The sequence below is a fragment of the Galeopterus variegatus genome, unplaced genomic scaffold, assembly GCF_000696425.1.
Source record: "Galeopterus variegatus unplaced genomic scaffold, G_variegatus-3.0.2 Scaffold208, whole genome shotgun sequence".
NCBI lineage: Eukaryota > Metazoa > Chordata > Mammalia > Dermoptera > Cynocephalidae > Galeopterus > Galeopterus variegatus.
Genome location: NW_007726319.1, coordinates 549,760 through 563,792, shown reverse-complemented (window position 1 = coordinate 563,792; position 14,033 = coordinate 549,760). Strand labels below are relative to the sequence as shown.

The window sequence follows — 14,033 nt, the reverse complement described above, 5'->3', positions numbered from 1 at the left end:
TTTCTTAATAGAAACTCCAACTAGTTTTCCTATGCTAAATTTTCAAATTGCAATATATTTTTCTCATCAAAAAATAATTACCTTTAATGCTATTAAAATCTATCATAACAAAGATATTGTATAATTTCAGGAGCATGATGAATTTAATATTTGGAGGATGGAAANCGGTAGTGGGTGCAGGTACATAGCCACATAATGACACGGCAGTGCCTTGGGGATGCCTGGTGAGCACTGTGTGGGTAGGGAGCCTTCACTCTGGGGCCTTGCACTTGGCACTGGGTCTGGCATTTAGCAGGCCCTTGATCAATACTTGTTGAGTAAATGGAATGGGACAAGGGGGGATGAGCTGAGGTTGGAGGCAGGGGGGACAACCTGACTCCCCGCCACCACTCTCTGACCCCAAACTAAGAATACCCCATGAGAGACAATGCCTCTGATGCCTTCTAATGGCTCGCTTTCTCTGGGCTCTGTCCTGCTGGCTTCCTCAGGTAGTATGATCTTTGAAATCATCTTCATATAATTTGTAAAGTCAGGTGTGAGTACCGTGGGCTCACAATGGGATGTTTTTATTACTGTACTGAAGAAGTACCAAATGGTATTCACCAGTGCAACTGTCTGCTGCTTTAAGATCTGCACCAGGAGCTTCCCTGGGATAGAAGGACAAGGATTTTCTCTGGCAGATAGCACAGTTGGGAAGTACATAACCCATTGGCTACTAACCAAAGTGGCTTTAATTCAAAGTGGCTTAGACGGTTTCTTAATAGAAACTCCAACCAGTTTTCCTATGCTAAATTTTCAAATTGCAATATATTTTTCTCATCAAAAAATAATTACCTTTAATGCTATTAAAATCTACCATAACAAAGATATTGTATAATTTCAGGAGCATGATGAATTTAATATTTGGAGGATGGAAATGTGGTTTTAGCAAAGCTTTAAGAACACTCAGCATCTCTCCTTCAGTATTACCCAGGCTTGACACAGTTTTACATCCCTTCTTAATTAGTTTATAGAGAGAGATTTGCTTCAAGTCATGTGCCCATGTAATAAAAGTCCTTGTTGCCATATTTAGAAGACTGTGTCCAACATAAATTCCACTCCCAAATCTCTTTCTCATAATGAACCTCCATCGACATAATGAGTTCCTTGGAAGGAAGGCATTGTGTAAATTAAAAATACTAATGAGTCATAATGATAATGAATTATTTTCCTTATTACTAGGAACAGGACTAACCTTGGGCAAATTTTCCAGTAGCTGAAGGTGCCTTCCCTACACCTAGGCCTGCCCTCCCCTGGGAGCCCATACTCTAAAATGTCTCTCTTCTCTCATCAAAATCCTGAATCTCTTAAATGTCCCTGATAATAGCAGGGAAGTCTTAGAAAAAAAGAAAGTTACTGAATTGGTTCACACTAAGATATGAATGACTGAAAGCACACATTCGCCATTTTCAGCGATGCCTGTTTTGTATCTTTCCAGAGACATTCTCATTTTAAAAGGTAGCTGATTATCCCAGGAGAACTGGTGGACTTTCTAGCTAAGACAAGCCAAGTGTCTTAGGGATTGTTTTGTTACAAGTAACAGGAACCCGCTCAAGCAGACGAAACAAAAATCATTTCTCAATGGGCTGCAAGGGTAGCCCTCACAGGACTCAATGGCAGAGGCACAGTGGCTTTGGGTGAGGACAGGAGAGACGTCAGCAACCAGGCTGCACTTTGTTCTCTGGGACTGTTGTCCACAGACTGTCTTCATAACCACCTTGTCCTCTCCCCTCTGGAGGCAGCCCCTCTGCTTTTCCGTGCATATGGCTCAGGTGTGCTGTGAAGCATCCTACTCTGAGTACAGGGGGAAGGTGGGGGGACAATTCAGCTGGCACAGCTTGGATTAGGTGTCACCCCAGCTCAGTCCACTCTGCCTTTGGGGTCTAGGCCACATGGGACAAACACAGTGCCCGGTCCAGGGTAAAGACTCAGTTATGTGTTCGTTGTTGTTATAAACAGGATGCGTGCAGGGCCGACCCCTAAGGGGAGGGAATGGGGTGTGTCTCCAAAAGAAGTCTACTGCACCAGGCTGAGGAGGGCTTTTTGCTTAATTTGGTGGGGAACCCAGAGTGCTAAAGGACTTCATGGGCAGGAGAGTGACATTGACTCACGTGTTAATGACAGGCTTGTGATTGGGTCTGTATGAACTGGGCAAGGAGCAACTGGCATTATGTTCACCGAGGGAACAATGACTTGCAAACAGCGGGATACATTCCTACTCCCTTGGCACTAGTCGGGACTCAGCGTGGTTTAATGATTCAAGAAGAGGGAGATTTGCCATCTGTTTTCCACTTTATATGGACTTGCTGGAACACTGGAGAAGTCACTAAACCTCTCTGGAATTCTCTAATTTCAATTCTTTTTTTTTTTTTTTCCTTTTTGTCTTTTTTCGTGACTGGCAACGGATCGCAACCCTCAGTGTCACGCCCGTACCGGACCGGGACCGGCAATGGGATTGCAACCCTTGGTGTTGCGCCTGCACCTCGCTCAGCCAGTGAGCGGGAACCGGTCTGTATGTGGGATCCGAACCCTGGGTGGGAGCGCCACCGCACTCCCAAGCGGCGCACTGTAGCAGTGAGCCACCGGGCCGGCCCCTAATTTCAATTCTTTTAAAAACAGATTTATATATATATATATATATATACACACACACATACACACACACATATATATGTATATATGCACATACACACACACATATCTTATATATTTCTATGTTATTTTCGTAGCAGATTATTATTGTGTTTCTCTTCCCTGGTCTGAACAAGACACTGAAGGCCAGCTGGGAGCTTGGAGGGTTGTAAACCGCTTGTAGCTAGAAAGAGCTGCTTCGCCTCCTTCTCAGGGAGGAGCAATGCCTCTGGTATGGAGAGTCATGCATGTCCTGGTGACCTGGGTGGCAAGAAACCGACAGAAGCATACCTGTCTCAGTCTGCTCCCTTTGCGAGGTGGGTGGGCCTGGGGAGGAGAATGAGGAAGGGCCTGTTTTGTGGGTTTTGGAAAGGGAAGATTTTGAAAAGATCTGGAAAGCCTCCTGTTAGAAACTGTGCTGTTTCTCTAGGGGTTTTTAAAAATCATCTACTGCCTGGCCATGCCCTAGAGGAGAGAGTAGTTGGCAGGGATGAACGGTCCTGTGAATCTTCCTGCAGGTGACTCTGTTAACATCTAAATTGAAACAGGTGCATTCTCACGGTGGCTGACGCAGAAAACAAAATGCGTGAGCACCTCCCAGGTCGGGAAGAAGGGTGCAGACGGGTTCACCCTCGCCCTTGCCATCCTGGAGAGGAGAGAGGAGGTGCCCTGGGCAGGCAGGGGAGCAAGCCCCTCCTGTCAGCTTTTATTTCCCTTCCTCAGAGTCATTTATGACAATCTGCCAGGGCAGACTGACAGGGCAGATCGCTTTTGCCAGAAGTCCTTTCTATTTCTCGCAAATTAAATCACAGAGAAAGTCACCAGCCCCGAATACAAAGGAAGTGTCCAAGGCCACTGGATAGAGGTTAACAGCTGTTCGAGACCCAGGGTCCAGGAGACTTTTAAAATCCACAGATAAGAACGAGGCAGCCCCTCCAAAAATAAATTGGGCTGTAGATATCTAAGAATGCTGTTTGAGATGAAAGTCACAACTCAGAATTACAAATGATAATACAGCTATAAAATGACAAAACTGACCTGCCCAGAGAACTTTCCAGTCCTCACAGTACATACATGCACTTTTATTTCATCACAAAATTCTGATCTTGTGAGGTGGGCTGGCCAGCTATGATCTCCCTTCTACAGGTAAAGAAACCAAAGTCAAAAATGCTCCAGCCCTTGCCCACTGGCTGGTAGGTGCCAGGGCTCTAATGCAGGCCCCAGCTCGACCTCCAGTGGAGGTGCCAGTTCCACAATTCCAGGCTGGTCCTGCAGGCTGAGTGCAGGAAGCCGTGGTGAGAGGTGGTCATGCGGTGATGCTGTCTCGTCCACTTGTGTTGCTATAACAGAACACCTAAGACTGGGTCATTTATAAAGAATAGAGATTTGTTTTTTACAGTTCTGGAGACTGGGAAGTCCAAGGTTGAGGGGCCAGCAACTGGCGAGGGCCTTCTCGCTGCATCATCCCACCATGAGAGGGCAAGAGAGGGCTGAACTCACTTTTGTAACAAACCCACTCTCGAGATAACGAACCCACTTCTGAGATAAAGACACTAATCCATTCACAAGGGCAGAGCCATCATTATTTGGTGATTATTATTATTGATCATCTCTTATTAGGCCCCTACCTCACAACACTCTTGCTTTGGGGATTAAGTTTCCAACACATGAACTTTGGGGGACACATTCAAACCACAGCAAATTCCAAGGTGTAGGCCAGAAAAGAGCCCAGAGCCTGTCACTTTAAACCCCTTACTTAATCCCTACCTCACTTCACTTTGAGGTAAAGGACTTTAAATCCCTCCTCCTCTTTTTTTAAACACAAGGTAATATATGTTCATTGTTTTAAAAACCACATATAAGAAGAACATTGAAATGATAATTACACCATTCAGAGATAAGCATTTTTAACATCGTTGTGCCCCCAAATATCCCTGCAGACATTCTCTCCGTTTTGACACACCCTTCCTCCCCAAAATAGATTGTGTGGTTCCTGCTGTTCTTTAACTTCTTGTTCCACATATTTTATGAATGTCTTTCCATGTCAAGTACACTTCAACATTTTTCTCATTCTATTAAAAATATTTCTTGATTGCAGAAATAATCATAATCATAAAATTATATGCTCGTCATAAAAATATTCACATCTAATAGGATGGAAATGCACAGCAAAGGGAGTGAAGATTTTACTTAATCCCACCCTTGAAACAGAAGCGGTATTGCTAGATTGCACATTCATCTGTTTCTGTGCTCAGACTAAACATATGTACCTATATTTCCTTCCACGAAGTGGGCTTATGTACTGTTCCGCAGGTCGTTTTTTCCCTTCCTGTGTTCTGTAGTGTGAGCATCTGTTCCTCTCCATACGAGAGGCTTTGAGGCCGCTTTCTTCCAATCCTGGGGAAAGGAAAACATGACGAGACTCAGGAACAGCCCAGCAAGCCCCAGCGCCACGTAGCCAGGCCCCACCTCTGGCTTTGGGAATCCCGAGCGAGGGAGGGAGGCTGCACCTCAGGTGGCCGCCTGCCTCCTCCAGAGGGTCCCCCTCGGGGCTCCCGGAGTGGGCTGTGGGACCACACCCTCATGGGAAGCTTCGTGTCTCCTCAGGTGTGTATATTCTCACGACTGCCCTGATCCCTGTGCTGGAGAAAGAACATGACCCCAGAGTGGTGAGTTGACCTTCTGGGATGTTTTGAGGGTGACTGACTTTGTTCCTGATGGGAAGTTGGTGGGCCTGGGTTTGCTGCCCAACTGTCCTCAGGGAGCTAGACATCCACAGGGAAAACCCAATTCTGGCCAGGGGGCCAAAAGGGAGGTGGAACTGTGTCCAGGGCTGTGTTAAAGACCCAGCTCTCTCTGAAGGCTTCTCCCCAGCTGTCACGTGAGCACTGGCAAAGCTCTGGGGAGGGCAGCGGTGTGAGCCCTCAGGGTGGGTGGTGGGTACCCTTCCTGGAGACCCTCCTGCTCATATGGGAAGGGACAGCCTGAGGGAGCCTGCTGTCTCCCAGTGGGTTTAAATGACGGACATCAGAGAAATCAGGAAGAAGGCAGCTTATGTAGGCTGCTGTATTAGTCCTTTTTTGTGCTGCTATAACAAAATACCTGAAACTGGGTGATTATAAAGAAAAATGACATTTATTTGCTTACAGTTTCTGAGGTGGGGAAGTCCAAAGTCCATATGGTGGTAGCGACAGTGACCCAGGGGTGTGACATTGCAAGATGGTGGAAGCAGAGACAGCAGCAGAGACAGACCGTCCTCTTCTTTTAAAGCCCTCAGAGCCACGCCCCTGACCACCATTTATAACCCATTCACTACGGCAAGGTCCTACAATCCAACCACCTCTTCAAGGCTCCACCTTTCAGTTACCATAATAGGATTTCCCACCCTCTTAACAGTCACAGTGGGGGCTGAGTTTCTCATATATAAAACTTGGAATACAATTCAATTTTCAGTGACTTTTGGGGGACATAATTCAGTCCACTACAGCTGCCTACTTTCTGCTGGAGGGAACAGTTTAATGACACTCCTCCCCCGAAGATGTCCATGTCCTAATCCCTGGGACCTGTGAATATGTCTAAGGGTCTGGAGATGGGGAGAATATCCTGGATTATCCCTGTGGACCCAATGTAATCACAAGGGGCCTAATAAGAGGCAGGAAGGAGGGCCAGGGTCAGAGAAGGAGATGGGACAATGGAGGCAGAGGTCAGAGTGATGTGGCCAGGAGCCAAGGAGTGCCGTGGCCTCTGGATGGATTCTCCTCCAGAACCTGCAGAGGGAACACGGCTCTGCCGGCACCTGGATTTTAGCCCCAGAAGCCCCATGTCAGACTTCTGACTTCCAGAACTATAAGAGGATATATTGGTGTTGTTTGAGGCCACTAAGTTTGTGATCATTTGTCACAACAGCAACAAGAAAACTAATACACTGGTCCACTGGTAGGGAAGAATGGTAGGGTGGTACAAACTTTTGTTTGTAAATCTCTATGACATTATTGCAGATAACAGTCTCTTCAGGAGGAATGTTGGTTCAGAAATTGAACACCAGTGATCTGCAGTCAGAAAGGGCAGCATTTAATGGAACTATGGTCTATGCACAAAACAAGGTAAGTGAAGTGGTTTTCCCAAGACTGCATCTTATTAATGTGACACGTGGGCTCTTTTCCAAGGAAGGCTTACTCTGGGATGAACATTGATAGTAGCAGTTCCCAGCAGCCCCTGAAAACGTTCCCTGGCCAAGAGGAAACCCTCTTCTCCATCAGGAGCCAAGCGTAGCTCTGCTCAGATTAGGGTGGGCCTTCAGCAGGGGCCTGGGAGAAGCCACAAAAGCTGCCACCCGTCTTTGGTGTTTCTTAGATCCACATAGAAAATGGTGAAGGCTGGTGCCACTGGAACAGGAGCCGGCACACTCCTGCCCAGTGCCCTGCACAGCTCCCTCCTCTGGGCAGCCTGGCGCTCGGGCTAGACAGATGCCATGAGAACGACTCTGGCTTCCCGGGGCTCGCTTTGAAGGGCGTGCACATTCGATTGTAGAGAACTGAAAGAGCAAGAGTCCAGATGCCATGCCTGTTTTTTTTTAACAGAAGGTAGAGTCGTGCTGCCACAGCTCAGCAGATTACCGCTATGTTTAAAAGCCTGGTATAGGTAACTTCGACGTTTGCGGTTCTTGCCCTTAAATTCACCTGCTGCAGCACCCGTGGCGTTCGTGAAGCTGCCAGCACCGTCGGCTTTCCCTGCTGGTGCTCTGTGTGCCTTCTGAAGGGAGCCTGCCTGGTGCCCTCCCACCCCCACCTCTGCCCCGTGTGCCCCACTTTTGCTCATGGCCCTCAGACCACACCCTGGTGATTACTTCTCATGACTCCAAATCCTGACGGAGGATTTGAAAGAGCCATACTGCTTTACAGTTTTTCTAGAGGACAGGGGAATCAACCAGTCCCTTGTCACAAATGAGGCCCAGAGATGGAGTTCTTTGCAAAGCATGATCAAACTGCCCCAGGACTGGGCAGTAGCCTGAACGCAGTGAGGTTTGATTTCAGGGGGTGGGGAGTATTGAGTGATTTTCATCGTCTAGAGCTGACGTGTTCTCTAAGCATTTCTGGTATGTTTGCTATGCTCTATCTAAGGCGGGAGTTAATTCCTGTCCTCACTGAACACCCTGTCCATGCTGGCCTGTGCCAGGGACCAGAGGTACAGCAGTGCATGGGGCAGACACTGCCCTGCCCTCACTGAGCAGCAGGGAACAGAGCTACACAGTGACCGTGAAGGAGGGAGACCTGCATGCGGAGGGGAGTTCACTTCGTGGGGAGCATGGGGCCCGCTGTTCCCTGCTCGTTCTCATCTCTACGGAGGGGACAGGACCTGGTGCCAGTCCTTATCACACCTGTGGGTAAAGACCCACTGCAGAGGAAGGTGAAATTAGGGGGCTACATGCATCACAGGGCCCAGGACAGGCTGGGAAGGGGCATGACCCGTGTGCCCCTAAGGTGCCCTCCCTCTCCCTGTCCCCCAACTCCTGTGCAGAGGCAGCAAGTGGTTCTGACAGAGCGGTGGGCTCAGATGCACCCGGCCATCCACTTCTCTTCAGTGCATCCTGGCTGGGTCGACACTCCAGGTAAGTCATCGCCTTTAATTGCCGGGTAGCTTATGTTTCATCTAAAAATATCTGAGCAGCCGCAGGACTGACTCTCCCCAGGAATGACCTAAAACCAGTGTAATGAGGACTAAGGAGTCACTTCATTTCCATTTCAGTGAGGGCATGTCAGGACTAGAGAGGGAGAAGCCTCATCCTCAGAGGCAGAGCTTTTGTTTCCAGCTTGCCTGGTGCAAAGCTGGGGAAGGAATGGTGCCGGGGTGGGGGTGGGGTGCCCGCCTAATTACAGCAGTGTCCTGGTGAGAGATGGAGCTGGTGACCATGTCATCCCCGTGCTAGAGAGGAATGAACAGGGGCTGAGGGAAGTCAACGGGAGAGGATTCGGGGCCTGGGGACTGGCCCAGGCCACCTCATCACTCCCAGGCTTCTGGAAATTATGAGTGCACGAAGGTAAGTGATAATCACTAAGGAGACAGCTGGAATTATCTGGAAGCCTCCTTGAGCAGCAGTGAAGGAGAGCAGAGCCCTATTCCGGATCTGCCCATCAACCCTGACCTCAGGCAGCTCACCTGGACTCCCTGCGGCTCTTTCCTCCTCCTCAAACAAGGAAACTAAACCCAGCAGCAGCCACAGCAAACATCCCAGGGTGCACCTGAGGTGCCCAGTGCAGGTCTCAGTGCTGGCTGTATGTTAACTCATGTGTCCTCACAGCCCCTGCGAGGTGGGCACTGCTATTTACTGTCAAACCCATTTACAGATAAGGAAACTGAGGCACAGAGAGATTAAGACCTTCTAGCAGGTGCTGCCACAGCCTTTTGGGAAGCAGGTTCTCATACAATGCTGGCACGACCTTTCTGAAAACCATTATTTATTAGAAGCCTTAACATTTGTGTATACATCCTTGAAATCCATCCTAAGAAATCATTAAAGATATGGGAAACCAGGTTGCTTGTCACAGCACTGGTGATAGGAGATGAAGTTAATAAATTATTGAACACCTGTACAAAAGAAACCTGTTCAGTCCTAAAAACTCTGTCGATAAATGTCTATGGAAATAGAAAACCGTCTGCACTATATCATTAAATAAAAGATACCAGATTCCAAAATAGTACATGCCTTAGGATCTCGTTTTTGTTACAGCCGCACCCCTACAGAGAGAGGTGCACGTTGGTACTGTGTAGTGTCCCGTGGGGAGCGGGGTTGGAGATGTGGCAGAAATCAGCCCTGTGCTGGGCAGGTCTCAGGAAGTTCTGTAGTGTCCTGTTGTGAATGCAAAAGGATGTGCTCAGCAAAGTGCACCAGGGGGGATTCGGGCAGGGTGTTTGGAGAGTGTGGCTTCTTGATTCTTCTCACTTCCTCATGGGAGACATGCTCAGCCCTGCTTGTCCAGGGTGCTGTGGCAGGCGGTGGAGAGCCCCCAGCCTCTTCTACTCCCATTAACACCCTCCTGGCAATTCCAACACCACCTCGTGTGTTTACAGAATCTGTCCAGTACCTGGATTTAACATCTGGGCTAACGTGCAGTTCACCATCTGCTGTCCACAGGTTATAGAGTAATGGCCAGGCCTCAGGTGCAGAGACCCATCTGTGGCCACAGGGGCCCAGGAGGGGGCCTGAGCACGTGGACAGTTTCTTCTCCGAGTGGTATGGCAGAAGGTGTCAAGTTCCTTCTTTTTGCTAATTGGTATATCCTAATTTTTCCTTTAATAAGGAATTAATTTTTCCTAATTAATACTTTAACAAACAAGTATTGCTTCTGTAAAAAGAAAAAGTTTACTTTTTAATTAAAAGAAATGAGGGCCTTACATGAGATGATCCTTTCTGTCTCTAAAATTCTGTGATCTCAGTAAGGCTCTTAAAGGTTGTTTTCTTTCCTTGGCTTGGTGAGAACTGTTTTGTTGCCCAACGTGTTCACTTTAGAGACGCCGTGTTCCCTGAAGTCTGCGGGAATGGGGTGTAGCCTGCAGGCAGAGCAGGGCCACGTCCACTGGCTGGGGAGCAGTGGCCTAGCAGGCGCCACCTGTGCTCGGGGCCAGGGGAGAAGCACCACTATGTGGCCCTGGGGCGCAGGGGTGCCGAGGGCGGAAGAGGCCAAGGAACTTGGCAGGGGAACTGAAAAAATTCTTTCCCTTCTTACTAAACTTCTCCCTAAAAAGATGAAAATACTCAAACAGTCCAAGAACTCAACTGCCAGGATCCGCAGAGAGGTTGGGACCTCTTGAGAGAGACTGCTAACCCAGGAGGCAGAGGTGGGAGGGCTTACTCATTAGAAAGGGGGCTCTGTGGCCGATTCTACTCTCAAGGATGGGCTGTGAGGGGTGCTGACCCCCAGAGCCCAGGACACGGGGACCCGACACACTCCCAGGCCCTGGTGAACAGCACTTTCCACCAGCCGATACCCCGGGGCTTTATAACAAGGTTCTTTGGAATCGGTTCAGAACAGCTTGGATAAATGTTATTTTCAAGTAGAAAGAGAGCAGTTTCTGATCCCATTTTATTTTTTGATACATTGTTGGTATTAAGAAGCCAAGCACACGAAATCCCTTCACTTGAGAATGCTGTCCTAATCAACCTGCCCTTTTCTCCCAGCTGTGAGGCTGTCCATGCCAGGGTTCCACGCCAGGCTCGGGGACAGACTGCGCTCTGCGGCCCAGGGCGCAGACACCGTGCTGTGGCTCCCCGTCTCCCCTGCAGCGGCCGCGCACCCCAGCGGCCTCTTCTTTCAAGGTGACGTCCTCCCTGGCTGTGCCACAGGGCTGGGGCAGCAGCTCGGCCTTCATGGTGCACCCTCCCCTCCATGAAACCCGGGGATGGGATTGTCCCCTCTCCCTGTGATCATGCCAGGGCTTCGTTGATGAGATGACTCCTTTGCCTGTCGGGGTTAGTTCCGGGAAGAGCTTCACCCCTGACTTTGCCCCCCACCCCTTTTCCCTTTATCTTTATGAACTTGGTGGGTCTGGTGATAACCCTGTCAGTAAGGGCCTGTGGGGACAGGGTGGGGGTGATTCTCATCTCGGGATGAAAGGCTGTCTCAGAAGCTTATGAGTCCTGGGGTGTGGGGGGCGCCCCAGGACAGCAGTGTGAGGGAGGACCTGTGACTCTGCTTCTCTGTCTCTGGGTGCAATCGTCCCTCCAGGTTGTGTTCCTAGCTCAGTAGACTTCTAATGGTGCAAGCTCGAGGGAGGAGGCAGGCGTGAGAGTTGATGTCATCAGAAGGGACCCTTGGCCTCAGGGGATGCTGGGCTCTTCTCCCTGCTGCTCTTTACTCACCCTTGATGCCAACCACCCTTGCCTGAGCTGCTGTGAAGTGCTGGTGATCCCTGGGGTGGCCAGGAGGGTGGTGGTGCCTGCTCCCACTCACTGCCCACACGTGCCCCCACCCAGCCCTGGCTGCCACCTGCTGTTTCCCAAACTTCCACCCAGTCATGACCCTTGCCTGAAGGATGTCTGAATCCATCAGAACCCGGCTCTAACTTCTCTCTTGTGCGTTAGGACTGGCCCCAGGTGCCTATCAGAGCCCCCTGGGACCTCTGAGGGCAGGGACCATGTCCAACTCCCGCATGGGCCCCTCTGCCTCCTCCCCAGCAGGTGTCAGTTAAGTGACTGACGGGGACCTGAGTAGCAACAGGGACTGAGGCCAGTCCACGCTGCAGCGGCTCACACGTCTTTGTGGTTGCCTCTCGCTTCTAGATCGGAAACCAGTTTCTACGCACTTGCCTCTTGCTAGAACATCCTCCTCACCGGCGGAAGAGGAAAAGCTCATGGAAATCCTGGAGCAGCTGGCTCAGAGATTTAAATAGGCCAGGCCAGACCCAACTCGGGGCCAGACGCACCCTAGCCTTGGAAAACGTGAGAAGGTGTGAACTGGGGGCCAGCGAACAGACTCCCCAACTTCTCCCTGAAGATGCTGCCATAGCAACGACACATCTATGAGGAATGGAAACTTTTATTTTAAAATAAATAATTTTGGGCCTTGTGAACAAGCTAACTTGATCTTCTGCAGCAGCTTCTTTTCTTGTTTAACTCTCATTTATCTGAGATGGTTTTTACTAAAAACTCTAAGATTAGCCAACACTGTCGGTCTGCGGGGAGACGGGGTGGGAGGAAGAGCACATGTGGGTTCTCCCTTCTCTGCGCCTTTCTCGGCTCCTCAGTGTCTGAGGCCGACCGCTGTGCCTGTGCCCGGAGAGGGCTGTACACTGCCTCTGCCCCCAGGAGCACAGTACAGCAAAGCACAGACCGTGCATATCCACATAGACGATTTAAATGAGGCCTAGTTTACATCTGCTTAAGACTGGGAGTGCCTTCCATCATTCACCTGGCATTCTGGTGCTATACTTTGATAAAACCTCTAAATTACATTTTACCTCTTAGTGATTACAAGAAAAGTTGTAATAAAACCAATAAACAGATTTTAGAATACATTTACATCATTCTTGGTGTTCAAGGCAAAATAGACATAATTCGCCCACCACAGCAGATGAGAACCCTGATGGGTGCAACTCCATGGTGGTGCTTGAGCCACCCCGGCCCAGAGCTCGTCAGCCATGGACCCCAAGGAAGGGACTTTTCAGGGTGTGCCTGCCTGTAAGGTCAGTGTCTGCCTGACAAAAGGAGGCGCTATTCAGCGAGCCCGGGCTGCATCTGACTGCTCTGCTCCTTTTCTGCAGGAGGAAGATGGGCCTCTGCAGTGCTGGGCATGGGCAAGGCTGTGCAGGCAGCACCGGGACGGCAGCCTTGGCGAGCCTGGCACCCAGCTGCCCTACTCACTGCTATTCCACATCGTGCAGGTCACTTGATTTCTTTGCATCCATTTTCCTTCTCCATAAAATGGACCTCATGAATTTTGAAAGAGGCTCTCCCTGGTTGCATTTGCCTAGAACTCCTCTTTCTCATTTGGTAAAAACAAAGTAAAAAGGACTACATGGCCCCAGCCCTTGTGCCATGCTTAGTTTGTGGTGAACGGCAGCTCAGCCTTGTCCTTGAGGTCTAGACAGCCAGGTGCAGGAGGGGTCTGGAAACTTCCCCCGCCCCAACTGGACAGAACTCACAGGGTAACACCAGAGTTACCAGGGTGTACATGGTCTGGTCACATGGAACGGTAATGATGGGACCACAGCTGCAGGATGGCTTTCACAGAGATTTATTTTAAGTCCTGGAGGCAACTCTGCATTTACTTGGTAATGGCTACATGTAACTTCAGTTAGAGGGAAGCACAGTGGGAAAGTGAGCCGAGTGGAAACATTCAGCAGCATCTGAACGCAGGCCTGGATGCAGACATGTCAACATCATAGGAAATTCTTGTTCATTACCACCTAATCACACTCAACTGGTTGGTCTGCTTAGTGGAATCTCATGGCAGAGAGCTAGAGACACACTGGAGAAATCTGGCCCAATTTCAGGCTGACTACATTCTCAGCCTGAGCCCTTGGAGAACATCCTCATTGCAAAAAAAGAAAAAGATATCCAGGAAGTAACACACCACTGCAGCCAGGTCCAGATGAGGGCTGCAGCCTGCTGGCTGTGCAGAATGCAAGAGTCCATGTCCCTGGTTATGAATGAAGTGGTAGGCAGGCACTCGTGGGGTAGCACCTTCCCTGTTGTCCAGTTATAACTGTTTTTGCAATTTTCACATAAAGATTTTCTTTGGCAAAACAACAGTACCTTGAAAAAACAGTCATTTAAAAACCACGGCAAATGGTACAAGACACATATATGAGTGCAATGGTTAACAGTGACACAAATGTTTTGGTCCACTTCATATGTATGCTACTGA

The 14,033-nt window shown here is 49.3% G+C and overlaps 1 protein-coding gene across 2 annotated transcripts in view; it reads left to right on the top strand.

Moving 5' to 3' along the window:
* Positions 1-12,685, top strand: part of LOC103584980 (dehydrogenase/reductase SDR family member 12) — a 37,263-nt gene extending 24,578 nt beyond the window's left edge. The window contains exons 6-10 of one of the 2 annotated variants that reach the window (XM_008565830.1): positions 5,278-5,339; positions 6,669-6,773; positions 8,188-8,278; positions 10,847-10,984; positions 11,948-12,685. In XM_008565830.1, coding sequence (XP_008564052.1) covers positions 5,278-5,339; positions 6,669-6,773; positions 8,188-8,278; positions 10,847-10,984; positions 11,948-12,057 — 506 coding nt within the window. In that variant the 3' untranslated portion in view covers positions 12,058-12,685. The remainder of the gene's footprint in view (positions 1-5,277; positions 5,340-6,668; positions 6,774-8,187; positions 8,279-10,846; positions 10,985-11,947) is intronic. The other variant, XM_008565831.1, reaches the window with a different exon arrangement.
* The last annotated feature ends 1,348 nt before the right edge of the window (positions 12,686-14,033 follow it).